Genomic DNA, 26,470 nt, shown 5'->3' with positions numbered 1-26,470 from the left:
CTATTCCTACTCCCAAAATGTCACTCTCCACCCCGAAAATTGCGCCGATGAAAATAGAAACACGCAATCGCATACTGTACCTAGCCTCATACTGCTGACCTCAACACTATCCGTCTTGACTCAAGCGAGTAATCCTGCGACCTACAACAAGTCTGACCGGTCACAATCAGATCAAGACAGATAGTGACGATTTGTTGCTGACTAGCATGACTAGATGATATAATGAAATCCTCATCCGAATATACCGCCACCCTCCTAACTCCACATTACGGAAGAAATACCGCTATCCAACCAAAGCTATATTACCAAATGTTGCTAAGGAAATCAGAAACCGCCCTCTCCCCCTGATCATCTATTTCTTCTATAATCGTCCACCGATTCATCTCCACTTTCAATAACCCAACACTTCCCCAAAGTCCGCTATCGAAGCTAATGGTGAATGATAGACAGTAATGATGCTAGTAAACGTCAAGAGGCTCCAGCCCACGTCTGATGGATATTCCAATACCATCCATCCTTCACATCGTCTCAGCATCACGTCCCCTCCCGATGTTGCTCACGACCGGTCGAAGCTTCCGTAGAGGGGCTACGACAGGACTCTGGTCCTTCAACGAAATGCCAACTACGGCGATTTGCCCATTGCTGGCTTCCGAAATGCCAACCCACTCAACCGAGGCATCAAAGTCCCCATGAACGCTAGCGCGCGCCTCGAGAGTACCTGATATTTGAGAATCTATAATCGTTCGGGACAAATCGTCCAATTTCGTATATTTTCCCACGCCCTACTACCGGTATGAAGATCAATTCTTCCAGCCGCATAATCCGGATGCTCTTCAGTAGAGGTCTGTTGCCACAACACATACAACTTGTCAACGCTCGAACTCTTGCGTGCCAAACCAACCACCTCCCCTGGCGCCCTCAGCACCTTCTCAACCACCAACGATGCACCATCGTATCTAAGGTCGACTCTACCAAGATACCAATGAGGTCCACATCCCTACTTCACCACTTGTATCCACTGAGGGTGTTCTCTCGTAACGACTACCGCCTCGTCATCAGCCAAGAACTCCGCCTTAGCAACAGCACTACCGGTGTTCATACGGACGCTCATCTCAGCCGCTCCCTGGCATCTCCTCAGAGCACCATCCGACAACACAGCAAAGGTTGTGTTCGACCTGATGACCATTCAACCACCATCACATTTTCATCTCTATCAACATCCACTTACGGACTAACAGCTACATCAACCGCTCGCTCTCCAAAAGGAATCTCACAAGGCACATTGCCACCGAGTTCAGGAGAGAAAATACCACCCTGAATGATGAACGAAATATTTCATCAATGCCCAACAGAATACAAACCACCAGAGGTTTTCCTGCAACTCAAAATAAATGCTAACAAAAAATATGCCAAAATTTTCCTTTTTTTGCCTCATTTTTTTGGGAATTTATGGGGGGAAAATCCAACGAGCTTGTCAACAACGAAGTTGAACGACCAACACACACCATGTTTTCCTCAGAGCCGTTTCACAACAAGTACTCACCTCATTGCTAGTGAAGACCAAGCCGAGATCAGGGACATTACTAACCCCGGTAGGTCGGTAAAACGGCGGTAACAACGACGAGCTGCTGTCCGACTCAGTGGTCGGGAAAAATGCTGCTGATAATCTTCGAGTGAACTCACCGTTACCAAACGGGTTCGAATCGGGCCAACCTAAGGGGAAGGAAATCTTCCGCGTGCGCAATAACTCGACGAATGATCATTACCCCATCGATATCCTGTTAAAACAGCAATACCATACGCCAATCCGAAGAGCCAGCAAAAGCAGACAGCAATGCAAGCCTGGTTGAAGCTGTGCCAAGGGAGCGTCTGAGTCTTGAGAGATGCCTTATACGTCTCTGGTGCTTCACCTGAACAAAAACCACGAAAAATACCCCCACCGCGGTTCGAACCCGGGACCTCTTTCTCCTCACCATCAATAAACTCCGGACTCTGTAGTGACTTCGCAACCTTCTTAGCCTCCTCTTGCTTCTGCCTCTCAGCATCCTTCATCCATTCTACCAACACTCTATCAACAACAACAACCCAAGCCGCCCTTCCCTACCTGATGGAGTCCCCGAACGCATCCGCGATATTTTATCTCCGCGAACTTTCTCAGCAGCAGCGTCATCATCAACAACCAACCCTTCCTCTCGACTTTTCTCATACAACAACTTCTTACTCACTACAACGATGAACAGGTCACTCCAGATGCCACCACCGACACTCACTTTCCGATTCGTTCTTATCCCCAGCAGCTTCCTCCACGCTGGACTTAGCGTCCCATAGGAAAGTCTGCAGCGACTTCACCTGCTCCTCGAACCCTTGCAATACCACGGCTACTGCCTGGCAAAAGAAACAACTTCAAGATTGTCACGAGTCAGATGTTACCGTTTTCACACGGGGAAAAACATCCGAGAAACTAACGCCCCCCAACAACTCACATCAGGTCCATCCTCAGCCTTTATCTGGTCCGGCGACAGATCCTTCGGTACGGTATAACTAATCTCGCTCGTATGAACGTTGAGGAAATACGGTTTCTTCTTATTAGTTTCATCATCAGTAAATTCCAGGCGAACCCAATGGCCTGAAAAATAAATTCCAATACCATAATTTACACAACTTGCACACCTGGTGACTCGTCTCCCTCTGCATCATCATAGCGGCTTTTCGGTGGTCGCACCTCGTCGCTGGCCTGCAAAAGGAATCATAACAACTACAGAAAACATGCAGGATTTACTCTTACTCCATTGACAAGTTTCTTGCGCTCACCGATCAGTCTCGCGAGCTCCTTTCGATCGGCATTGAAAGCTGTACGCAACCTGACATGATCCGTATCTTACCATCTCAACCTCAAGATATGCTTACTGTTTCAGCCTTTTCTCCTGAGCTGCAGTGAACGAGCACTTTGTAGACATCTCCCACTCGACCAACAACTTCTGCAGCGACTCCTCCGTGTTTCTGAAGCATTCAAAAAATCTTCGCTGTGCGCAAAAGATACTCTCCACTACCTGCAGACCTTTTCCAACCTCTCGCACGCATCAACCGCATCTCTCGCATGCTCCGATGCACTTTTCTACCAACAAACATCGATGCCATATGCAAACCGCGCGCGCCCGTCTAATCGATTATTATTACCGCTGTACTATAATGAGATGTATCAATTCCACTTTTCTTCAGCTCTTCCTTAGTCTTCCGGAATGTATGCGCTTGTCTAATAACAGGTGCTGCAGGCACCGCCTTAGCCACCGGCGTCTCCTCCTTATCCTGTTTATGCATCTCTTCCTCCCCCTCTACCACAAACAACAATTATAATCGTTTTCATCACTACCATATGCTTACCTTGAACTTTCTCATCAAGCCCCAAGATATCTATACTGGTGACAGCCGTATACCTTGTAGGCACTCCCCCGTCAGTTTCCAAACCCATCACGCCCAAGAAACCAATCCAGAAGAACATGAGTAAGCAGATGAACACGAATAACCATTCGGCAACGTGAGTCGAATTGTCGAATATTTGCACCGTCGCGCCAATGGCGGCCATAACGGTGGGTAGCGAGCACAGGAACATCATACCACACCACTCCCAAGTGTTGGTATAAATGTTCATATGGATGTGTACCATCGAGAAAGCATCCAGTATGAGAACAAACGACCTGAACAATACAAATGTCGACCTAAGAATCTCGTAACCCGAACTCACCAGACACCCCAAAGATGAGAGTTAACCATGAAGTAAGCTAAACCCATATACGTGATAGCATGCAACAGCTGATTAGTGCCAATAACCTGACCACATCCGAACACTATCAATAGTATCAGCAATTCCCTACTGCTACCACTACTACTACTACTACTACTACTACTACTACTACTACTACTACTACTACTACTACTGCTACCACCACTACTACTACTACTACTACTACCACCACCACTACTACTACTACTACTACTACTACTACTACTACTACTACTACTACTACTACTACTACTACTACTACTACCACTACTAGTATTACCATGCACACCCGTGTGTAAGCGTCAAAGCCCTGCCAGTGTTGCTGTAGTTGATAAAAGAGATAGAAATGCTCCAGGAAGAGGTTGTAGTCGCCAACAAGCTCATCACGGACATATGCGTTACTCATATCTATCTCTTGCTGAGAGAAAACAGAAGACGATTATAACAATAACATCAGCTTGACGTAGTATAAGGAAGAGCCCGCCACAAATAAACGAATACTATTGGACCAATCTCACGTGCTTCCAACGACAGCAACTTCCACTAGGAAGGAGATAAACGTGGTTGATAAGAAGTTCACATAATACAGTCCTAGTTAAGGATTTTTGTAGAGTCGGACACCAACCTATTCCGTATCTTCCACACATGAACCTAAGATACCTCCATGATATTACCTCCTTAAGAGCATCTTCCAATTTCCCTCCTCCTTGTCTTCGAACTTCGCGACCAACTTCCTTTATCCCAGGCACTCGACTGAGGAGCGCAGAAATATACTATAAAACCAAAACGAATTAAAATCCTGCATATACACACCACCGGGTTTCCCCCCATACCGCACCTTACCCAACTATAGGGATACGAAGCATTTCCGCGACCCCACCACGCTCGTATTCAACCGCGCCTATACCGGTAGTAGCATTGATGTTCTCGCGACCAGGCACGGGCAAACGCAGCCATTGCGTAAGAAGACGCACCTAAGCAGCGCACCGCGAAGATTTCGAGAAAAGATTCCTCCTGAGAATATCTTACAGCAAACGTTTGCGCTGTGATGGAGGCGTGAATGGCGAAGATGATGGAGAGCATGAGGAATAATACAGCCGTGCCGAGGGAGAGAATATATAACCAAACCAACCATCCGGGGGTACCTGAGGGGTAAAATCTGATGAAAAAATGGTAAAACCTATATACGAGCCAAGAGGATTGCAGAAAATCGCCATCACTTATATACGATTGGGAGTAGTGATTCTGATGGAAAGAGAAGGATAATGGAGTTTCACGGGCGGCCGTGATATGAAAAACACTAGTGAAAAACACATTTCACGACTACTGCATGTCACCACGAATATCGCGTTTTTCACCGAGTTTCACGCCACTCTACGTAAAACGGGTCGTGAAACTCCAATATAAAACATCCTCCAACAGCTCCTCGAGATACTCATCACTTGACCGATACCATACCTTGAGGAACTCGTCCTTCGTAGAAGAAGCCACCAGTGAATGCCAGCATGAGCGTATTCACAATAAGATAGTTGTCCATTTTAGAGATAGTAAGGTCGAATAAATCACGGATATCTTCACGGTACAATCTAACTTGGTCAAAACGAGCCTTCTGCGTATGATACACCTGAGGATGAGTGTAAAAGATTCAAAATAGGTCCGATTAAGGCCTATATCATAATACCCTCTTCTGATTGATCTTCCTATTGAACATAAAGTTCTGCCTGTTGTACTCAAAGATGCCTTTGACACCCTCGAGGATAGATCCAACTTCCAATCCTCCCATTGTAGTATTTGCTCCTAGTCAAGACGAATGAAGGATGTGGACTCAAGCAGAAAGTAGAAAGCTGATTATTATAGCATCGAAGAGTGAATGACTTCGCTATAGTCCAAAGGGACCACCCAACAATCACAAATCTCTGCAGTGGTAGTCAGCTTAGGACGATTATAATAAGTGAGCTAAAACGTCGCAATGTCCGACAACGGAATAAATTACGCATCTTAAATCGTCGATCTACTAATAGCGCATGTATAGGGAACAGTTTTCACCTCCCTATACATGATTTGTGAGTGTTTGGAGCGTCATTCGGAAGCTATCGGCATGGCAGACTCCGAAAGTTATCTCTGTTACTCATGAATCGTCACGCGCCACGAAATTCCGGGGGGTTCTGTATTGCAGCACTTCGAACCTTCGTTTTCGTGCCATTAGGATGGTGTGGGGTCGGTATGCCATATATACGACAGCGGTTATATATCGCAGGTGTCTGGCATAGCGGCCCCAGAGCGAAACCGAATTTCGTCACGCCAAACCGTACCGTAACGTAATCGCGCCCATCTCTATAGCATCATCGCATCACTTTATATTATCAGTGGGTTCATTTACATTTCCCATCAAATGCTAGCCGCCGGCGGCTTCTACCATGCACTTCTATCCAAACACTATACAGGGCCCCAAAGAACCGTTAAGGTCGTTTACAGTTCTCGGACGGGTACCTCTATGAAGGCAGCTAGGCGGCTTAAGGCTGCCCTCGAGTCGAGCACGACTCGGGTAATTCTACTTCCGATCGATCAATATGCCTATGAGGAACTCTGTGAAGAATCGTATCTCGTGCTTTTACTTTCGACCGATTCAGAGGGGTCACCTCTGCCGAATGCTAAGAGTTTCACTGAGCAGTTGAAGGATGCTGTCTACGACTTTAGAGTTGATAAGAATTTGTTGGAAAAGTGTCGAGTGGCTGTTATTGGATTCGGATCGGAGGAGTATCCGGCCAAGTACTATTGTAAAGTAGCGAAGAACTGCGATGACTGGTTGGCTAAACTGGGCGCTCAAAGAATATGTCCTTTACTCTGTGTGAATGACGCTAAAGAGGTCGACAAGCAGGTCGGCAGGTAGTAGTACATGGGAGCTCCTCATGGGGTTGATAATTTAGTCTTAGATGTATCGATTTGATCACGAAGGCGTATAGCAGAATGGACAAGGCATCCTCAGAGGCACAGACTGCCGACCTCGAAGATGAGGTTGGGTCGGTGGCATCTGAGGAATCTACCAGTGATACTGATGATGATGTTGAGGATGCTAGTGGTAGTGTGGGGGGGAGTAAGGATGCCGAATTATGCATTCATAGATCTTTGGTTTGCTTTTGTTGGACTAGTTCGATAAGTTGGGTTTTTTGGTGGAAACAGAATTATACACAAAATCTGATATGGTAGATCATACGAGTCACAAGTGAAACGTTCACCAACCCTAACCACTCAAATAGGTTAGGTTTTGTTGAAGTAGCGTGTGTGTGTCTGGTAAAATGGATATGATTCGTGGCTTCCTTGCGTAAGGTCGGTGGTTCTAGTCTTGGATGCGGTATTTTGTGCAGAAGGATGTGGTAGCAATCGTAAGGAGATGGTTACTAAGAAGCATCGAGCGGCTCTCACAAGAGAAGGATACCGTCTTGTAGGCAGCCATAGTGCAGTGAAGTTGTGCAGATGGACGAAGCATCAGGTCATATAGGGTGAAAATGGTGGTAGCAGCAATATATGCAGTGCATCTACTCACGCTTAGTTGTGCGTAGAACGCAGATTTGCACACTGATCTGGTGTGTTCCAACCTGTATCTCGGCGTATAACTCCTCTGTATAGCTGTTCGATATCACTACTGCCTCTTTCTTGAGGAAGTTGCACATGGAGTGGTATCGTCATTGGAGTTGTTGATGGACTTTGTATTCTAATAACGGATGGTATTGGAATATTTACAGTAGTTTATCTTGTTAAAGCAAAGGTAAGAGCTATGTTAAGGACACAGACGGCACGTTGTTGTTAATGATCAGGGATAGGGAATATGCTTGTCGGGATGTAAATGCGGGCGTGCAATGCGACAGAGGGGGGGTGTGATTAGGAAGAAATGTGGTATGAGTTTTTGGTCAGGGAAATATCACTACCAAAGCAATGAGAATGTATATGAGGAGGTTTAATGTTTGTTGTTGATGGTATAGGTCCGAGGACGAGGGGGGTGTTATAAGCATTCCTTCTATGGCATCGAGTCGCATCAATGCATGGAGGCTACTGCTAGTCTAGCATGCGCTAATAAGTGTGTATTCTGTTGGAGACACCATCGGAACCCAGTGGGCCGGTCATGGACGTGGGCTCAGGACCCTCCGGAAGAGGTAGTAGGGTTGGGAAGTTGTCGCGCGCCACGAAATTCGCTAATAGTTGGCTTCAATGTTGAAAGATCTAATTCTGAAGTGATGCAGTTTTCCGGAATAATTCTTTCTCGAGCGATGCTACTGCATGTGTTTTTAGATAGTAGAGGGTTGGCTGGGTAACCATAGTGGTCTGATAAAGCAGTTAAAGGGCGTCCCCGGGGTCACACCTGAACGCTTTGAAGAGGCTAAGAGAGTCCGTCATTGCGCTTTGAGTCTTGTTGGTAGTAGCGGGGGGAGTATTATCGGTGGTAGTAGTCGTCCTGAGAAATGCTCGATGTTGGATAGTTGATAGAATGAGAAACCTTCGGCTGGATGGTGCACTGTTGGTGATATTTTGTGAATAGTGTGCAGAGTTCCCATGGGAAAAGTGTTGTTTTGAATGGAGTGGACAACTTTAATTCGTCTATGGTCATTCGTGTTGTCAGGCGAGCCGATTATTTATCCCCAAATCAATACGGCGCTGGACCTCCTACATCAAAATGGTATATCGACGTTTATGGTCACCAATGGACAGTTCCCGGAGGCTATAAGATCGCTAATTCCAGTGACGCAGTTGTAATAGCGGTTGGAGGGATCGAACTTGTGCGAGTTCTAGTAGAGGGACAGTGTGCAGTGCCGCTCGTCCACTAGAGTATTTTGGATAGTGCTTCGTCGAGCTAGTTGATGACGATGACATTGGATGAGTCACTCAGGATTGAAATTGCGACCAGGGCGGTTTTGCGAGTCTTTCAATACCAGTAGCAAATATGAAGCTTGAGCGTTGTGGAATCTTATCGTTCTGAACTTCGATAAATTTGGGCATATGTTGATGGTTGCTGTTGTTAGGTATGTTTCCGTTGACGCGTCAAACGCTAAGGAGATGAAGGCGATCGATCGGCCTTTATTTGAGGACTTCTGGGATCGCTTTATCGACTCGTTGACAGCCCTCAAGCACAAGAAGCAACGCACTGTGTAGGAGTATCTTTACTCTACTCGGTGTGCTTGGGGTGAGCTGAGATATGTGAGGTTAGGTACCGCATGACGCTGGTGAAGGGCTACAACATATCGGCGGCCTCGGAATATGCGGAGTTGCTGCACCTAGGACACCCACATTTTCTGGAGATTAAAGCGGTTACGTTCTGTGGCAAGGGAGATGGGTCTGCCCAGATGACCATGGAAAACGTAAGGAGGTTGAGGAGGGCGCCTTTGGTGAAAATCAAAATATTGGATTGCCCTCGAAGAATAGCAAATGGTGGCGGATCGCGTTGATTCGATTAACGCGTTTGGGGGTAGTTACTTGACTATGTTGGAGTTAATATTGTGATGATACACGTTAGGTTCGCCCAGTTTCAAATCGGGGAAATACTTCTAAGCCGCTCTTAGGGTGTTCTTGTTGAGTGGTGTATGGGGTCCATCAGGTACCTTGGTTCGATGAAGTAGTTGAGTTCGCTGAGGCTATGTTGGATTCATCTGATTGGGTGAAGGAGCGGTATGAGATCGCGTGTACTCATCGTCATTCCTGTACTGTATTGATTGCTCAGAAGTAAGTGTGTTGGATGGGCAACTAGGGATAAATTACCAACAATAGCATTCCGGGAATCTGCGTTTTGTATATGTTGAGCGTGGTAGTATGAAATTCGGCGAAGTGATGGTATTGATTCGAAAAGCTTACTTTTTATTCGTTCAATTACGCCTCGCTAGTGACCTTGACAGTATATAGACCGACCGAAAGTGAGGCACCGGTCTGTGTTGGTTTTCAATCGAGCAATAGCTCTGTTCAGAGATGTACGCCTTTTCTCGATGAGGGTCTTAGCCTTTGAGAATTTTAGCGGGCCCAGTTAGTGCGGTATAACTCCTCGGTAGAGTCCTGATAGGTCCTTCAAAGTTGATGGTGTATGGCATACGTGGATAAACTATGATAAGTTCACTGAGCTGGCATTGGAGTACTCTAAGACTGGCAAGCCCTTCTCAGTGGAGGACTACTGGGCTCCTACTCCTGCGTGGGCTGTGTACGGCGCCGAGGTGAGCTGAGATAGAGCTCAGGAGAGGTGATGTTGTTGTGTTCAGGAGGAGGGGTTTGATCCTGAGATGAAGAGGCATTATCGAAATGGGAAAACAGCAGAGTTGGGGAAGCAAATTCGAGCGCGACAACTGCGCGAGGAAAGAGAAAAAGCTGCTGAATGTGGGTTTGGGTCCTTGGCGGCGCAGGGCCGGGGTCTGGACCGCTCTAGTGTTGATAGCTATTTTGTGGTCATCTCTACGGTGATATTATGTGGTGATGAAGGCAACTTGAAAGAAGTGTGGTATAGTAATTGAATTATTAGAACACTGAACAGTGGGGATTAGGTTGCAAGTGTAATTTTCATGTGACGAATGAGTTCAGGTGGTAATCCTGAAGGTTGCTGTGGAGGAGCTTGCCAGGGTGAGTAACTCGATTGTTGTTCAATAGTTGACGTTTTCGCTCTTTGAGGGGACAAAAGTTGTGTTGAAAAGTTGTTGTGGTATCTCATCTTTCTTCAGCTAATCCCCAACGGGTACAGTACGCGCAGTCTTAAAATCCAATTTCGTGTGGCAGCTCTAACTTCTTAACTACTGTTCATATCAACCTGAAAATTTGTATAGAAATTATCCGAACATGATTATATTGTTTGAATATGTCACGGACTCGATTTTCGACTTCGACTTTTCGGATATGTAAGGCGATAATACCAGGTGATCGGCTGGATGAGTTTTTCAGCGCTGTCGTCTAAGTTTTCGTAGTAATATCGTTATGTTAGTGATCTAATGATCGAATTATTTTCATGTAAACACCAAACCGAAATATGATAATCTCAAAAATTGGGGTTTCGCGCTGATGACGGGGAGATTTGGTAAGATATTCGTTTTAGTTGTACTTCGAAACTGCGGTCGAAGGTTGGTTGAAATGGTAAATATGATATATTGAATTTCAAGCGGTCATTTTGAGTATGACACATTCGTGAGATCACGAGTCATAATTACCGATTACGTCGGACGGTCTGAAGCAGCCAGTCTCGTCTGGTGATCCTCACGACTAACACGACCCAGGGTGGAACTCGTCTCAGAAACGAAATTTACTTTTTATTATGCGATAGTTGAAAATTGATAGTAGCAGGTTATTGGTAGCGAAGAGCTTCCATGGCTGGCAGGGAAAGATATTTCACATGCTGTACGCTTCTCGGACATGTGACCGAAACGAACAATAAAAAAAACAAATTTCATCAGATGCTCACATTCGGGAGTTGCTCCTCGAAAAGAGCTATTCAGAGCCGTTCGATAAGAGGTATCCATAGATCAGTCTTCTTTAAACTACTACTCCTCGTGTGCCACTCCATAGGATAAGTGCTCATCTTTAGGAAGGGGAGCGCTCAACGATGAGTGAACTATCGTTGATGTTCTGTTGAAGAGGAACACTCGCCCCTCGTGATTGAAACCTGTACCATTCCTCTCACCTCGGAGTTTGAAATCAGCATACGCATAAAAGCGTCCCCAGTTCAGCCCGTCTCGGGTGTACATGCGCAAATAGAATATTACTTCCAAGAAAAGGCCTCTCCTGCGTCCTTTTGCACGCTGGACTATTTTCACCCAGCCAGGGTGGTTCGGTCCTCGAATGTAGGCACGAGCTTTACCAGTACTTCTCGAGTAGGCTCTCACCGACCCCCAATTCGGAACATGCGCCTTAGTAGCTAATCTCGTACGGAAGGTAAGCTCCTTGATATGTCTTCTGAACGGAGGTATATACCCGCCGTGTGCTCTGAAGTAGGGGATGTGGAACTTTATGGTGAGCTTCCTCTCACTGGGGAGACTAGCACGGAATAAGAACGTCCCGCTTGCCTCGGGAATATCAAGACTCAACCTTCTCGGAATGGACGAGTCTATCTGGAAGACCACGACCAATTCATTGTCATCAAATGACTTCACAATTGAGCCCATACGGAGCTGAGTCGAACTCTGGCGGGCATACAAACAGCTCAGGCCGGTGTGCTGCAAGCAGCGAGGTGGGTCCTCAAATACAATAGGTGGCGGAGGGCAATCAAGCTTAGGCTCAACCGGACCGGGCTGGGGAGGACTGGCATCACTTACTCCGTCAGCGTAGATCGAGATGGCGGCGTAGATGATGAGGATGAGCATTCGCATGATTCACCTCGTCGTCGAGATACAATAATAATGCCTGTTTGAAGATAGCTATGATGTGTAGCGTCTCTCCGTGTACTCACGTGACACGCGTCCGTAGTTATTGGTCTCTGATCATCAAACGACTGTAGGGCAGCTACTCGAAGACACCCTTGGCGGCAGTCAATCTTCACGGAGAGAAGTCGCAATATAGGGTGCAATCAATACGCTTCACCGAGTACGCTCTTTTGAGTAGATCGCCCTCCAGGAGTAGAGGAGCAACCTGAGTTGTGCGTGATTTGCTCGGGGACGCGTGAACCGTCACGGCTCACCCGTGATAGACATTGAAAGCTGATGGCGCGGTTCATTCTCCGTAGTAAATCTTCACGGACGAGAATTCCTGCTTGTCTCGGGATCCCCCAGGCGTCGCACAGATTATAGGTTGTGCTTCATAATGGTTTCAAATTAGTTTTGGAGGTTGGCTCCCTGCGGCAGATCACACCTTCTCCCGGGATTTGCCCTACGATGAAGTGATAGCCTATCACTGGAAAGCATCTGAAGTAGCATGCTGCACATAGGTCTACAGTCTGCTGTAGTGTATGATGCCTTCGAAGCCTTGCTTTGTGAAGACTCTCTGTTCTCGATCCTCAGCGGGCCTGTGAATTCGTTGATCTATTCCCTTCACGAAGTTTCAAAGTGAGAAGCTTTCGAGCGATCCTCAGAGACTAGAGGCATCATAAACGCGCTATATGTGGCATTTAATTCTCAATCACGACGTAGTTGATCTCTCTTAAATGAGGGCGGAGTTCCTCACCGACGGCTGGGATACCCAGGATGAGGTTATGGTTGTGAAGCAACCACCGAATAAGTAATATACCAATTATTTGTATTTTCTAAGGCTGCTGTCATACCACGCCTCGTTGAAATCACCACGATGATATGGTGAAGCAGTTCCTTATTCGTGATGCAGGAGAGCTGCTGATGTTTGGTATCTAGGTGGATGTTTTGGGATCTCCCAGCGGGCCTATGGGTATCTGATATATCTCTTTTCCTACAGAGAGCTCTTCCAAATGGAATTGACGATTCTAGAGTGCTTCGAGGGTACTAAGGGACTACCGGGATAGTCGCATGACTTTATGATTTACCCCTTGTAAGAAAATCATCTTGAAATGGGGTGGACCGTCATTGAGTCGACCTGTTCCCTCGATGCCGCCTTGTTCGCTCCTAAGCAGCAAGTGGCGATAAGTCTTTAGTGTTCTCGGCTGACCTGTGTTACACAGACTATTGCAGCACGTGTGTTTACACCACACATGCTATGTAGAGTTGAGGGCCTCCAGCACGATCATGTCATTTCAGATGTTTCTTGGAAACAGCTCTACCCGATAGTCTTATATGGCGACCGGTTAAGGATCTACCAGGTGAGAACTTCTCCGTCTACTCTAGTGCTCGCTACTGCACGAGATTACACTCAGTTAAATTCGGATAGAGATTCCGAATTTCGAGACCAACGTATGATGTTCCGCTCATAAGTATCATAGAAATGCTCTCCAACTGCTTGGAGTGGTTTTTTTTCATTCAATGTTACTCAGGAGAGTCTTTTTTCTCGACATAGCATTTGATAATCAATCTGAATAGCTGAGAGTTTGAAACTCAAATCTCCACTTGGCAAGGCATGGATGACGCTCTCCTTTCTCTGTTTTGGTTGTTCTACGGGGATTTGCGTCGCGATCGCGTATGAGGAAATCATAGCAGCGGATGTAACATGAGTGGTAGACTGGCAGAGCAGCTCTGCCTTAGTAGGCGGTCTCATGATTGGAGTCTATCGAGAGTAGAAATGGGGTTACATGGTTCAAAGCACCTCTCACTAGCTCAGTAGGGTAGTATTCTGGGTTGTCATCCAGGTGTCCCAGGTTCGAACCTCGCTCTAGGCATTATTGCATATAAAGTTGGAATTTCAGTGAGCTCCACCCCTTCACACCGAAGCCCTAGTTATTAGATATGGGAGTGACCCTTGTTGCTGCGCTCACTTGCTCATCCATGGAGCCTCGACCATGCAGTTGCATAGACGTCATAGTACAAAAAACAAGAAAATTGAGATTTTTTCCGAATATTTTTCTTCCCTTCTGATCAACGCCGTTCGGCATTCCCCCTATATTTAGCAAGCAGTGTGGGAAAATATGCACATGGTCAACTACGTGGATATGGGAATTCTGAGGAAACTTTGGGAAATTCTTCTTAATTTCTATACACTTCTACCCGAGCTCGTACGAATAAAAAGACTCACAGAATTTTCCAAAAATTTCCTGAAAATTTTCTATATTTTCACAATCATACGTCGTCAAGCATGTGCAAACTCTCCCACACTTTTTGCAGGTATCGGTGTTAAGCGGATCGAGAATAAATGTATCGTCGCTATCGTTGCTTGCAAAGACTATCAGAACGAATTCCGCGTTCGAGAAGAGGGATTTCGAGAGCGGTAGGATTTGATGCTCAGTTGAGAGCTGTATTGAATGTTGATCTCAGGTGGGAGGAGATGGCGAGACATTTAGAAGACGAAATAATACCATGTTTAATCGTCCATCGGAATTCTCCTCGAATGTCAGCACGGGGCGTAGTCGATCGAGTATTGGAATATATGTTCGCTTTCTTAACCGAGTTTTGCAATCTCCTCACTAATTATGGAAATCGGGTGAAGTGTACAGAAATCAACAAGAATTTGCCAAATTTTTCCTCTCAGAATTTTCACTGTAGTTGACCATGTGCATATTTCCCCCCATCCTGTGTATTTGATCGACCTGAAATCACTTAGTTTCGTATCTCCTTTATGAAGACTGCGGATAACAATGATTATAATAGTGAACTGTTGATAGTACTGAATTTGATCATTTGTCATTATCAGAAGTAGCAGCAAGTGCATGTGAACAATCTTCCCTAATTTCATTCGCTGTGCATCGAACATCGCTCGAGTTGATGAAAATGAAACCATGTTGGGATCTTTCTTTACTCCCCAGCTGCTAGTTTCTCCTCATCTGCAATTCCGATCTCGTCGAGTCGTTGTAATACTATTTTGTTTCAAATCCTAGTATTTTTTTTCAAAAAATTATCACTTATTTTTTGCATTTTTTTCATCTTGTGTGTTTTCGGATGACTACGAGCCCTTCCACTGAGCGAAATGGTTTGTTGCTGCTCAGGTCCCGTGAATGGACAGATTTTATTATTTCCAATCTGTTACCCCGGAGATCGCGAATACCGTATCCTCTCCCTGTAACCTCTCAACCGCATCCTCGAACGACAGCACCCCAACCCTTGCAGATTCGACCTGATCTCATGCCCGGTGGTGAGATGTGCCGATTCACATGCGCCTGAATTCGCCTTGCTTTTCAGACAATGCCGTATGGCGGGCCCGATCGAGATCTCCTAGACGTTTTTCATACTAGCACTTGGTATTTGAGTTTGAAGTCTCTTTGATACGTTGAACGACAATAGTTACAATCTGTCGCTGCTCTCGACGATTACTACTGTGTGGATTCAGAATTCTGGTATATTCGCTCTCCATAGAGAACTCTCTGATTACTGACCACATGAACGAAGTGAGAATGAGATCTATGAAGGCGGCCTGCAGTAGATTAATTTCTGTGCGTCAATCAAGCCCATCTTCTTCTTTTTTGAGTTTAATGTCGGGTCTTGCAGTACCCCTCTCTGAGTTCACCGAGCCCGGGGCGGACCCAGTAGCGATTATACAGCGGTATCGGCGTAGGGGCGTGCCCATGACGGAACTTGTGAAAAGTTTCAAACGCCATGGAAACAAGGTTTGGTGATAATCCGAAATTCGCTAAGACTCCTCGGTAGATACAAGAAGAGCTAGTGCAGCTGATCAATGACCATTACAGCGAATTCATCGGTCTGTCCACGAAAATGGAGGAGGTGGGTGGTGCTGTTGTTAACGCATCCCGCGACTCAGGTTCGATCCTCAGCGAGTGCACTTTTAGGTCTCCCGTAAGACGGCACAGCTTCGGCCTCCTTTGAGTGCAGCATTGAAATCCTCTACGGCATCAACTTCGTCGGTGAAGGAACAGGTCGATAAGGCGGAGGCTCTAATGAGGAAGAAAGAAGACATTCGACGTGAACGACGAGTGAGACGCATGTTGGAGATAATCGCGAGAAAAATATTTTTTGCCGGAATGTCTTCGCTGAAATCGGGAAAATCAAATACCAATACCTTTGCATGGTTTGTTGGAAAAATTTTGTTATACCGAATTGTATGGTCAGTACTTCTACACGAAGTTATTCTGAACTTGGCGAACTATTCGGAGTCCCTCTGAGGGGAGTCTTCTTGCAGCCTTCCCGTACTGGGTCACTCGCATGGTCATTGATGAGTACATAGACAATGACCTATGGAAAGTTGCCACACGCCCTTTCCTCAGCTACTGGGCCTGTACTACGAGAATCGTTCACTATTGAAGAAGATTTCTGATCGTTTACCCGACACTTCTTCTTCTTCCTCGTCCCCCTCTACTGATCGTCTCACTCTGGCCGGGTATGCAGCTTTGGAAAACAGCGCCATCGAACTCACGAGAATCGAATTGGCATTGACGGAGACTCAAACGTCCCCGACAGGTAAACAGGCACATTGGGAGTCTGAATAACTAAGTCGTTCATCATACCGCACCTCAGTGAACATACCCATGATTGATCAGATACCGTTGAAGTCTCCGAGGCTACCACGTATATCGAGGGCTTGCGTGGAGATTTGGCTACTACACGTGATCAACTACATCAGACCCTTTCGCGAGAGTGAGAGTTATCGAGCTCATCTCATCGTGTTTCCTCAACTCTACTCTACTAGACTCGATCGTCTCCTGAAAGTATTCGCTGAGGCTCCTTCTGAGGACTCTTCCTCCGTGTCGTCAATGTGCTTGGTAGCGACCTGCAGAGGGCTGGTAGGCGGGATAATTTCGTGGCGCGCGACATTTTATCTTCTTAGATTAATCTTGGGCACACTAGTGACATTTGGAGCTCCGTTGTGAGTATTATCGTGGAAGAGCAGTTGCGAGACATTGCTGGTGGGTGGGGATCCCCGGTTCGATCCCCGGGTCCGACATCTTGTATCGTATCAGCTTCGGAACGAGGAGGTCTGATCGCCGCCTCCTCCTCCAATGCTTCTGTCTTGCTGGGTCCGTATTTTGAAGAGGTGAAGGCTGTGTTCGAGAGCCAGACCAACGCTTTGGCCAAATTGAAGGAGTGTTTGAGTTCTGTTGAAGGCTTGCATTTATTACCGGGTAGCAAATAACGGCACCGGGGGTCGAACCGAGGGTCTAATGCATGTCAGCTGGAGCCTTAACTCACTGGACTAATTATATATCTGATATTTGGCATCGCTCATTAAATAGATTTTTCCCTTAGAGTGCCTCCTCCGTCCTGTATTAGAAGACGTTCAAGTACGGGTCCCCTCGGTTTTCATGCCGACTTACCCCGTGCAGTTCGCTCAGAACTACGCGTCTACCCAGGCCTTTATAAGGGATATAGGAGCTGGTCACGAGGCATATCTAATGACGGTGAGTAACAGCAAACGATACGCTCACCAGGATTAGAACTCGGGACCTTCCTCTTAGGTGTCGTGGCTGACTACATTCGAAAGTAAATGGAAAACTAACGTGTGGGGTTACGGTTGCTTTCTTCAATTTGTTCATTCGGTTTTTCAGGTACTTCTCGTTGCGACAACGTGAAATCGCTCAACAAGTTCGAAAGGAGCTTTTTACAAGAGAAGACAATCCTTTGGTCTTGCTTCGGTCGCAGGTCAGTCCTATAGTGGGAAACCCTCGAGTAACTGATCTCATTGTTAGATATGGGAGGAGTCCGGGGCCTTGGCTCAGCTGATGCCACAGTTGATACCGAGATGCCTCCATCTCACTTGTGATCTCCTTGCGGCCTGGCAGGGGCATATTGCTGCTAGAACGACATCAGCATCAACAAGTATCATTTTATCTGTCGGTGCCGCGGAGGAACCTAAGATATTTCTCAGGTCCCGGCCTGTCATTGTCCTTCTGTAAGGATCTCAGCGACGTTTCGACTCAATTGGACCCTCAAGCAGCTGAAGGGTTGGGCGCTTTTATGATTACTCTTGCTGGGAAGGAGATGACAGAAATCGGTAAGCCACAGACATGCAGGAGTGAAAATAACATAGGAGAAAAAATAACGATTTTGGAAATTCTTTATAGGGGCTGGGCTGAAGATGAATCGCTGTTTGGGAATGTATGTTTCCAATTTAAACTCTCAATCTGTTCAGTTACTCAACTACTGCATCTCTGCATGGACCGCCTGAAGCGGCAGGCGGCCGAGGTCGAGGCCTGCCTGATAAAGTCCCTCCTCGACGCTGTTGGTAGCTCCTCTTTCCGATTACTCACATGCATCTTGTAGTTTTACTTAGTCCCTAAACTTGAAGGTGTAAAACAAATACCGGTGCTGTACCGTATGACGGCTAAGGCGGCCCCAACGAGTCACAGCGCGTATGTGGACAACGCCAGTGGCGTACTCATTGATTTCAAACACGAATACAACAAAGATCAGTAAAAACGTGTCACCACACTTTTCTGCTGTGATAGTCGTTGGAATATGTCTGCGCTCAATTTTATCCTCCCCTTTTTCCCATTCTCTCGTTCGTTCCTCAGTCCAGATGAAGTTAACAGAATACTGATCGCAGTGGGTGATAAATGTGCCGAAGAATTCGCGAAGCGATGCAAAACTGTGCTCGAAAAGGAAGAATCTTTGAGTCGGTTTACACACCAAACAAAAGGTGAGTATGCGTGACCACTAATTTCCATCATCGATGCTTTTCAAGGTGCGGCGGCATCTGATCTGTCTGATATCGATAAGCTGCGAGCCCAGCTGTGGTTGGATACTGCCTATTTTATAGCTGCTCTACCGGAGAGCGACTCCTCGAGCATCCGGACCCTCCGAGAGACGACCAAGTCGGGAAAACTCGTTACTGATAAATATATAGAAAATTCCGATTGAAGTATATTTTCATGAGGAGTGTGTCGAGTATGATAGTAACCATGGGGTCATGCTGAGGATACAAAGTGCCCGCTGCACACTTAATCGGGAAGTACGTGTGTTTCGAAGAACCGCAGCGTCTCCCTCACTATCTTGAATGATCGATGCAATTTATAGACAAACACTCTTTAGCACAAGGCATCCATTGCAATGAGTTCACAGCATCAATCTGGGCACTAGCGGGAATAATACTCCCGGAGAATGCTACAAAGTTATAACCATCGTTGATGCCTGATTCAGCCTCAGCTCGCATGATTTTTAATCGTTTTCCAACGAGTTACTCTATTTCCTTCGAAAGGTTATATTCACAAGTATCTTGGTGATTTCATATTCTACTGGCGTGTGGGTCTGTTCAGACGATATGCTCAAGCTGAGATGATTGATGAAGTATTTGAGCCAAGCGAGAGGACAAAGCGTATGACGAAACCAGTCTTCGGAGATCTATTGCTTCCATCTTCACGAGCGCATTGTCAGAAGTGGCGAATAAACGCAATACGTAAAAGGTCGAGTGACCTCATCGGCATTACTCGGATGTCGGTGGATTAAACTTCGATGAAACTCTGAAACCTCATCGGCATCCACTACACAGCGCCTATCATGCAATGGTCCACACTCGAGTCAATCAAAAAGAACACACGTTATGATGGCATCAAATGCCAATAACAAAAAGATTCAGTCGATAGAGACATCACGCACAGGGAAGAATATCTTCTACACCGAATCGGTGGTGGCTGTAGTAGTCGAAGTTGACGGAGATGCATTGCCGCAGCCGTAGACGTATTTCTCCAGCCACTCCTTGAGCCTCTGGTCACCTTCAGTTCCTCTGATGAGATCTTCACGCATGATCTGTGTGATGGGAAGGCCTTCGTCAACACCAGAGAAGTCGTTGTTCGCCTGTCGTTGCTCAGCATCAAGCTTCTCCAATCGCCGCTTTTTGTGGACAGCTTGTAGCTCGCTACGAATCCTCGCACAACTTGGCTACCATAACACCAACGTGAAACAAGCACATGAACTGAACATACCTTACATCCGCGGTATTGCGTATATAATCAGAAGAGGATATCCTCTCGTGGCGTCGAGCGGCCTCGGCAAGTCTACTGGCCGCTAATTTAACAGTCTCCATCACGGAATGAGGCTCCCCCACAGAAACCTCTTGATGAGCAGTCATTTCATGCGTCGGCATTAAGATTTGGACGGAACTCTGCGTCGTGCGGTTGCTGATTAAGGTTGGCAACGTTCATGCATTTGCAAGAAGTATTGATATCTTGGAAACGGCAGCGACATAGAATACTGACGATCATGCGTGTATGTGAAGTCCAAGTCCAACGCCGATAAGATGGCTTAGTAGATTCGCATCGATGCGCATTAACTGACGAGGGATCAGTTAAGCCTTCTCAAATTGCCTCGTTCATTACGCCAAGGAATGCTGTCCACAGGGCGAGATAACCTCCGCCAAGATACTCCCTTTCCTCTCGGCAGGATCCGCTCCCACAGCTTCGGGGGCTGCGTAATGACCACGAAACACAAGGACTTGCCACAGTGTGGCGACCGCAAGGATCATCTCCGAGACGCGAAAAGTCCATAGTATCGACTTTTCGGGTAAGGACTCCATAACCTAGCATTAGTCATCCCTCATCGAAGACTAACATTCTCGCGGAGAATTTCTCGATGGCAGAAGTGTATACTTCTAGTTGCGTTCCCTCATATCACTATCGAATTTGTGAAGGTCAGTTTCTCACTAGTATCGAACGTGGATCTTCTGATAGTCACGAGTACTGTATACTACAAACGTGGGTTGATGTTACAGGCTGTAACTTACAGCTCTCACAAACTCACTAGCTCTTACCTTACATTCCACGTAAGTACTCCTCGTACGATTCCGGGAAACACAACATAACAACACAGACAATTTCCACATGCATTCCATAATATTATGTCTTCAAGATAGTCAACCTGGATGCTTCTATACCTCACGTGAAGCTCTACCACTGAACCATGTCACCTAAACTTAAGTATTTCGTAAGAGCACTGACCAACTCGAACTCATTGTAGACAAGCTCGTACAAGACCTTCTATAGCTACATCTCGTTCCACTTCATTAGTGTACATCAAGAATCACACCAAACAACCAGGCCAGGTCGCTTTCAAGTGCAAACTCGACATCTCATCCGATTATCTCCTTCCGTATGGTAGTATCAAAGGATGCTTTGTCGAATCACACGGTTGAGTGCACAAGTACGCTCAAACCCGACTAGAACATAACTCTAATTCCCACCGAGAGACTTTAAAAAATACATAAATGTCTGCGGATGAATCAGTCAAATTACGCTGTTCCATCTAGAGTCAACCCCCCATGCTTCAACCGAAGAAGTCATCTACGCTCGGTCCTGTCGGCTTCTTCACGTCCTCCGTAATAGAGGTTCCAACCTGATATAAACAGATCTCCAAACGCGACTATCCAACTCCTTCTTACAGCAACATCCCCGTTACCGTTTTCTCCTTGCACATCTACGGGAATGAGCTTCCAACCATAGAGCGAAGGTAGCATCTACAGACCAGGGGAGACGATTCATGTGGTGACACGCAGAGTGTCACCACATAGGATATACATCCATAAGCCGAGCAATACAGGTTATAACACATAACACGTGGGTTATCAACAAATGCGACTGCACAAGAAATTATCACGGCGACTCGATCAACTGAGTAAGCATCCGATGTTTTTCCCCGGGACAAAACGTTTCCACCCCTTATATTTTTCAATTGTTACGTAACACGATCTTACAGATTCCATAACCGTTTGCATTGCTTTCAATTCTCCAGCAGTAGCCTCAACGGACACTTTTTGGACCTCTTGCGAATCTTCCTGCAACAACCACAAGATTCCCAAAAAACCAGACCACAAATCTCCCCGATAACCTCAGGCTTCTGAGCTACTGATATGAGAAGCCCTTCGCCCCCAGCTAGAGGCTCCAATTCGATCTTACAGGGAATGTTGGGATCTGCGTACTCGGGCATCTTCCAGAACGTAGCTGAGAAACAAAAGGAAAATTAGATATGGAGCACGCGAATCACACTGCTTACCAACAACAGTAACAGTAACAACAGTAACATCGACAACAACAACAACAGTAACAACAGCAGTAACGACAGTAACAACAGTAACAGCAACAACAACAACGACAACAGTATCAAGTAACGATACTATCAAATATATGCATCCCAATGTGGGTTAATTAGAATGACGGAGATAACGGACACGAATCCTATTATCCTTTCTCCCACTGTTTCCTATCATCTACCGACTACTCTCCTTGTCTCCCCATATAAACCCCGACCAGACTTCACTACTACCTAACGAGAGCTTAGTAGTAGTGGTGGCCTGCAGTAGGGAACCGATAGTCGTTGGTGGTAGCGACACTGTAATACCTGAGGGAATACTCCACATATGCTTTAATTGCGGAGCGAGCGAAGCGAGCGGAGCGTATTCTCTCACTTTACTAACACTTTGTGCGTGCGTGCGTGCGTGCGTGCGTACAAATTATCCAGCTCAATCTAGGGAGGTTATGATCACATGCTATACACCATTCGATAGCTCTCGCTCTGGGGATACTAGGAAAAATACGAAATTAGGGTTCCGCCCGGACCATGTAGATTTCCGTGCAAAAAACATATTTTTGCAGAAAAACGCCAGGCATGGGAATCGAACCCGGATGCCGAGCTCCGCCCCTTCTCCGAGAAGGCCTAGTACTAATGCCAAACCGCAAGACCCTGAAGACCATCTTTGCGAAGATCCCCGTAACTGACTAACCGGAATTTTTCACTCACTTTCTCCGAATATTCCAAACGCATACTATACTTTCCACGCTACTAGATATGGATATATCAAAAATCCGTCTCTCATCGTGAGACCACAAAAATAGCATTTTCGCATCGCACTATCATAGTGCTGTCGAGACAGATCGTGTGCTACTCGGTTTCATTGTGTATGTATGTCCAATATATAAAAATCTAAAGCATCCAAAGAGACCTTTACGCGCTACCAGAAACCTCATCCTACAGCACTTCCCGGAACCTTCGCTCAAATACTCCACATCGTATTCACCATAATTCTCTAACTTCAATTTCCACCAGCATTACCCTTCGCAGAGTTATTCCCAGTAAAAGTCCATTTGATTCTGCCCTCCCGTGCCACACTAACAGCACCATCATCTTTCCTCTCCAACTTCGGCTGAAGGACCCTTCAAACACATCCTCCTTTCCAAAACCACATTACCATGATCGCTCTAACGTCCAATTTCGCATTTTTTCCTCGTACCGTAAACCCATCAAACATCCCACTGTAAACAGACCCACCAAAAAACGCGCGTGAAGGAACCCTATTCGCCGCTGTTGCTAAACTTCGTGTTAAGTACATTGATAACGGAACTACCGCCGATCGAATGACAAACTAAACTCAACATTAGTTTTCCAAAATGCCAACCAACAAAAGGCTCAACTGATAATAACTATTCTCATCTAATAGGCTTCATTGATATCTTCACATTTATCAAAAACTTTTCCCCTCATCGTTATAAGCCCGCGCCGGCTCTGGCTTGCAACACTCCCATCTTAATCTCGTCGGTTACGCTCTTCTGCGAGTTACTCACGAACACCGTATTAGCCTTTGAGGAGCTTCCGACCTCTTTTAGAGTGTCGAAATATTGCGTTACCAATACCTACACACATGGGAAAATTCCTAAAATCTCAGTCGTATATCCAGAAACACCATTCTGCTGACACTTTCATGTTGCACTACTCATACTACGAACATGAAATGACACGACCAGTTACAGAGTACATTATGAAGCGAAAAATGCGCAGTATTTTCAACCAAAATCGTTCAAGCGATTCCCGTCCTCCTTTCTACCAATTCCAACACATCCTTTGCGGACATCTCATGAATAGCCTCTTGGAAATCTCCTACTGATTCGCGTAGACCATCAACGATCGCCTTGCGCTGCCGGGCCACTCCTAAAATGATAAAACATAAAAGATAAACAGCCGTAGTCAGAAGAAGCAAAAAAGAACATCCATTCCTGATCCTAGTGAAAACTACCACAAACACGATTGGTCATCTTTCTCTCGAGAGACGCGCTATAATACATTTTGCGAGGAAGCATGAAAAAGAAAACTACATCACAGAATTCCACCCTCATTGCGTCGAGTCGCGTAAAACTCTGTGAAAAACGCGATTTTCGCGCTATGGAGTGGTTTTCAAGATTCCACAATCACTATTATTTTATATATCGCGAATGAGACTCCAATAACTACACTTCTAATATAACGAGACAATCTATTCGACTGTACCCTGTCCTTGCAGGAACTTCGATTCGGCCTCTGCTTCTGCTTGCTTCACAATGACGACCTTTTCCGCCTCAGCCTTCTCAGTAGCCGCCACTCTGAGTAACCAACATAACCCCAACCGACAATCAGCAAGCACGACACCTCAGCCTGCGGTTGGCGTTGATCTCGTTCATGGCATCCCTAACTTTACGATTAGGAGATATGTCAGTTACCAAAGCCTGATTGATCTGGAATCCAAATTCACCCATAATCTTCTGCAACTGATCCTTCACTTGTTTGGCAACCTAAAACAGGGCAGGGCTCATGACCGACCCTTCAGACGATCGAATAACAATTCAAAAGTTATTCCATTTACAGTGCCATGTACACTTTCATAGAGTAAACTCTCAAAGACACCATATGGATGTCTAAATTGAGCTCACTCGCTCCTTGTGCGCTGCTGTGATACTGGTAGATCTACATAACGTAAATAATTAACATTAAAATACAACTGTGCGCAGATCCATCAACACGGCACGTGTCTGTACAACTCCTATTTTCAATGCGATACGACTACTAATTATGCATTGATATTTTCAGTCTGCAATCCTTTCGAATTTACTATCCACAATGCATACAATACGCCTGGCTGCAAGCGGCTACGATAACATCATCATTTATATGCTCCTACTAATGTTATAGCAACATTATCGGCTATATGTTGCATTGGTGTTATATCAACTCCGTCGCGTATTTTTTGATATAGTCGTTATAGCAAGAGCGAATAGTGATACACAAACTACTATCCTTACCTCGTCTTTTGATTCGAAGACGTCATCAAGTAGCATGCCAGGCACCGTCGATCGAACCACATCAAATACGTACGAGTTGATCTGTACTGTGGGGTTGTGAAGGCGATAGAAAGCTTCGTAGATCTTCGCCTTGATTACTTCATATTGTACGGCTACCTAATGGGAAAATATGCACACGATCAACTACAAATGTTGGTGACAATTACAAAAATTCTGGAAAAGAAATCCCTTTAGTTCCTCTACACTCCTACCCGAATGCATATGTAAATTCTATCATTAGTGGGAAAACTCACTGAGCTCAGCTGAGGAGAGCGAACACTTACTTGTATGCTAACAAAGACGTTATCCTTAGTCTTCGTTTCGCAGGTCATAGAAGTCTCTTGAATTCTCACAGAGACATCCCCGGCCCTCACACAGATACAGGGTATCGGCAAACACAGCAAACCTGGCTGGCCGAGACGGTCGAACTTACCGAATCTGCATAAAAAAATAAATAAACAAGCCAAGAAGAGTAACTCTACCTTGTGATAACGGCAACACGATCGTTGGGGACGGTCTGGACGCAACCCATGCGGTTACAATTAATGAAAGAGGCTTAAAATACGTGATAGCTCAAGTCGTTTCCTTTCCGCGTCACTGGTCACATAATCGATTACAATGGCGAGCGCGATATTCTCGAGCGCCCAGGATACAGCCCGTCTCTATGAGATCGTACAAAGAGTATCTTTGAAGATTCATTCCTAGGTCGGCTAATGTCCATGCGGCACCGACGAGAGGCGATGCAGGGTGGTGACAATGAGGAATATATTTCCATACCACACTCTATTCAAATTCAACTAGACAAGTATGAGATCACTGTCACCCCATCATTTACCCTACGCCGCCTCAGATACCGTGGAGCTCTCCGAAACACGTTCATCCACTTCCCATTAGAACCCCAGCCCGAGCGCCCTAGCAGTATGCCAGGCCCGGGCCTTACAGACTCTGTCACTAGAGCTGCTCACACTTTACTTTACAAAAACCAACCGGTCACCGCTTGTCATCATGACGCCATCCTAGACAGGGTAAGCCAACTGGAGTAAATACGTTCGAGTATCGAGATTTTCGTAGATCACCGACTCACCGTGTCGAGATCGGGAGGCGAGGGAATCCTTCGCGTTGAGCACAGCAAGCACAGTAGAAAGCGATGTGAAGAATTC

At 46.0% G+C, this 26,470-nt stretch overlaps 8 protein-coding genes across 8 annotated transcripts; 3 read left to right on the top strand and 5 right to left on the bottom strand.

The window, feature by feature from the left end:
- Nucleotides 1-518: 518 nt before the first annotated feature.
- Nucleotides 519-5,564, bottom strand: Pmar_PMAR011817 (hypothetical protein; the record flags this gene model as incomplete). Its single annotated transcript, XM_002773908.1, has 23 exons — nucleotides 519-718; nucleotides 790-956; nucleotides 1,002-1,175; nucleotides 1,229-1,314; nucleotides 1,544-1,713; nucleotides 1,767-1,910; nucleotides 1,941-2,057; nucleotides 2,105-2,224; nucleotides 2,271-2,385; nucleotides 2,484-2,626; nucleotides 2,671-2,734; nucleotides 2,786-2,861; nucleotides 2,908-3,000; nucleotides 3,051-3,115; nucleotides 3,178-3,332; nucleotides 3,382-3,695; nucleotides 3,743-3,828; nucleotides 4,062-4,199; nucleotides 4,456-4,534; nucleotides 4,625-4,755; nucleotides 4,811-4,926; nucleotides 5,240-5,405; nucleotides 5,463-5,564. 23 exons carry the CDS (start codon nucleotides 5,562-5,564, stop codon nucleotides 519-521), a joined length of 3,021 nt encoding a protein of 1,006 aa, XP_002773954.1.
- Nucleotides 5,565-6,173: 609 nt separating this feature from the next.
- Pmar_PMAR011816 (conserved hypothetical protein) lies at nucleotides 6,174-10,399 on the top strand (the record flags this gene model as incomplete). Its single annotated transcript, XM_002773907.1, has 12 exons — nucleotides 6,174-6,667; nucleotides 6,715-6,860; nucleotides 7,147-7,271; nucleotides 7,762-7,932; nucleotides 8,069-8,192; nucleotides 8,397-8,526; nucleotides 8,797-8,922; nucleotides 8,982-9,132; nucleotides 9,369-9,493; nucleotides 9,825-9,972; nucleotides 10,018-10,212; nucleotides 10,334-10,399. The coding sequence occupies 12 exons, from the start codon at nucleotides 6,174-6,176 to the stop codon at nucleotides 10,397-10,399; spliced, it is 2,001 nt and encodes a 666-aa protein (XP_002773953.1).
- An 881-nt stretch (nucleotides 10,400-11,280) lies between these two features.
- On the bottom strand, nucleotides 11,281-12,105 carry Pmar_PMAR011815 (hypothetical protein; the record flags this gene model as incomplete). Its single annotated transcript, XM_002773906.1, has 1 exon — nucleotides 11,281-12,105. The coding sequence occupies one exon, from the start codon at nucleotides 12,103-12,105 to the stop codon at nucleotides 11,281-11,283; it is 825 nt and encodes a 274-aa protein (XP_002773952.1).
- Nucleotides 12,106-15,748: 3,643 nt separating this feature from the next.
- On the top strand, nucleotides 15,749-17,371 carry Pmar_PMAR011814 (hypothetical protein; the record flags this gene model as incomplete). The annotated part of the gene is made up of 8 exons (XM_002773905.1): nucleotides 15,749-15,890; nucleotides 15,931-16,005; nucleotides 16,071-16,214; nucleotides 16,506-16,698; nucleotides 16,779-16,875; nucleotides 16,928-17,021; nucleotides 17,066-17,144; nucleotides 17,199-17,371. Exons 1-8 carry the CDS (start codon nucleotides 15,756-15,758, stop codon nucleotides 17,369-17,371), a joined length of 990 nt encoding a protein of 329 aa, XP_002773951.1. The 5' UTR covers nucleotides 15,749-15,755.
- Nucleotides 17,372-17,540: 169 nt separating this feature from the next.
- Pmar_PMAR011813 (hypothetical protein) lies at nucleotides 17,541-19,095 on the top strand (the record flags this gene model as incomplete). The annotated part of the gene is made up of 9 exons (XM_002773904.1): nucleotides 17,541-17,636; nucleotides 17,694-17,737; nucleotides 17,784-17,877; nucleotides 17,925-18,054; nucleotides 18,104-18,229; nucleotides 18,368-18,460; nucleotides 18,509-18,647; nucleotides 18,750-18,874; nucleotides 18,920-19,095. The coding sequence occupies 9 exons, from the start codon at nucleotides 17,541-17,543 to the stop codon at nucleotides 19,093-19,095; spliced, it is 1,023 nt and encodes a 340-aa protein (XP_002773950.1).
- A 750-nt stretch (nucleotides 19,096-19,845) lies between these two features.
- Nucleotides 19,846-20,302, bottom strand: Pmar_PMAR011812 (hypothetical protein; the record flags this gene model as incomplete). The annotated part of the gene is made up of 2 exons (XM_002773903.1): nucleotides 19,846-20,112; nucleotides 20,162-20,302. 2 exons carry the CDS (start codon nucleotides 20,300-20,302, stop codon nucleotides 19,846-19,848), a joined length of 408 nt encoding a protein of 135 aa, XP_002773949.1.
- A 1,108-nt stretch (nucleotides 20,303-21,410) lies between these two features.
- Pmar_PMAR011811 (hypothetical protein) lies at nucleotides 21,411-23,552 on the bottom strand. Its single transcript, XM_002773902.1, has 7 exons — nucleotides 23,411-23,552; nucleotides 23,275-23,365; nucleotides 22,489-22,563; nucleotides 22,054-22,166; nucleotides 21,920-22,000; nucleotides 21,608-21,682; nucleotides 21,411-21,561 (listed from the first exon to the last, which is right to left on the bottom strand). Exons 1-7 carry the CDS (start codon nucleotides 23,549-23,551, stop codon nucleotides 21,493-21,495), a joined length of 645 nt encoding a protein of 214 aa, XP_002773948.1. The 5' UTR covers nucleotide 23,552; the 3' UTR covers nucleotides 21,411-21,492.
- A 78-nt stretch (nucleotides 23,553-23,630) lies between these two features.
- Pmar_PMAR011810 (Protein PPLZ12, putative) lies at nucleotides 23,631-25,868 on the bottom strand. The gene is made up of 7 exons (XM_002773901.1): nucleotides 25,793-25,868; nucleotides 25,595-25,748; nucleotides 25,272-25,427; nucleotides 24,622-24,764; nucleotides 24,484-24,575; nucleotides 24,044-24,147; nucleotides 23,631-23,852 (listed from the first exon to the last, which is right to left on the bottom strand). The coding sequence occupies exons 1-7, from the start codon at nucleotides 25,840-25,842 to the stop codon at nucleotides 23,706-23,708; spliced, it is 846 nt and encodes a 281-aa protein (XP_002773947.1). The 5' UTR covers nucleotides 25,843-25,868; the 3' UTR covers nucleotides 23,631-23,705.
- Nucleotides 25,869-26,470: the final 602 nt, after the last annotated feature.

The sequence above is a fragment of the Perkinsus marinus genome (genome assembly GCF_000006405.1).
Source record: "Perkinsus marinus ATCC 50983 genomic scaffold scf_1104296958712, whole genome shotgun sequence".
NCBI lineage: Eukaryota > Perkinsozoa > Perkinsida > Perkinsidae > Perkinsus > Perkinsus marinus.
Note: the sequence above shows the minus strand (reverse complement) of the source record. Positions and strands in the feature narration are given on the sequence as shown.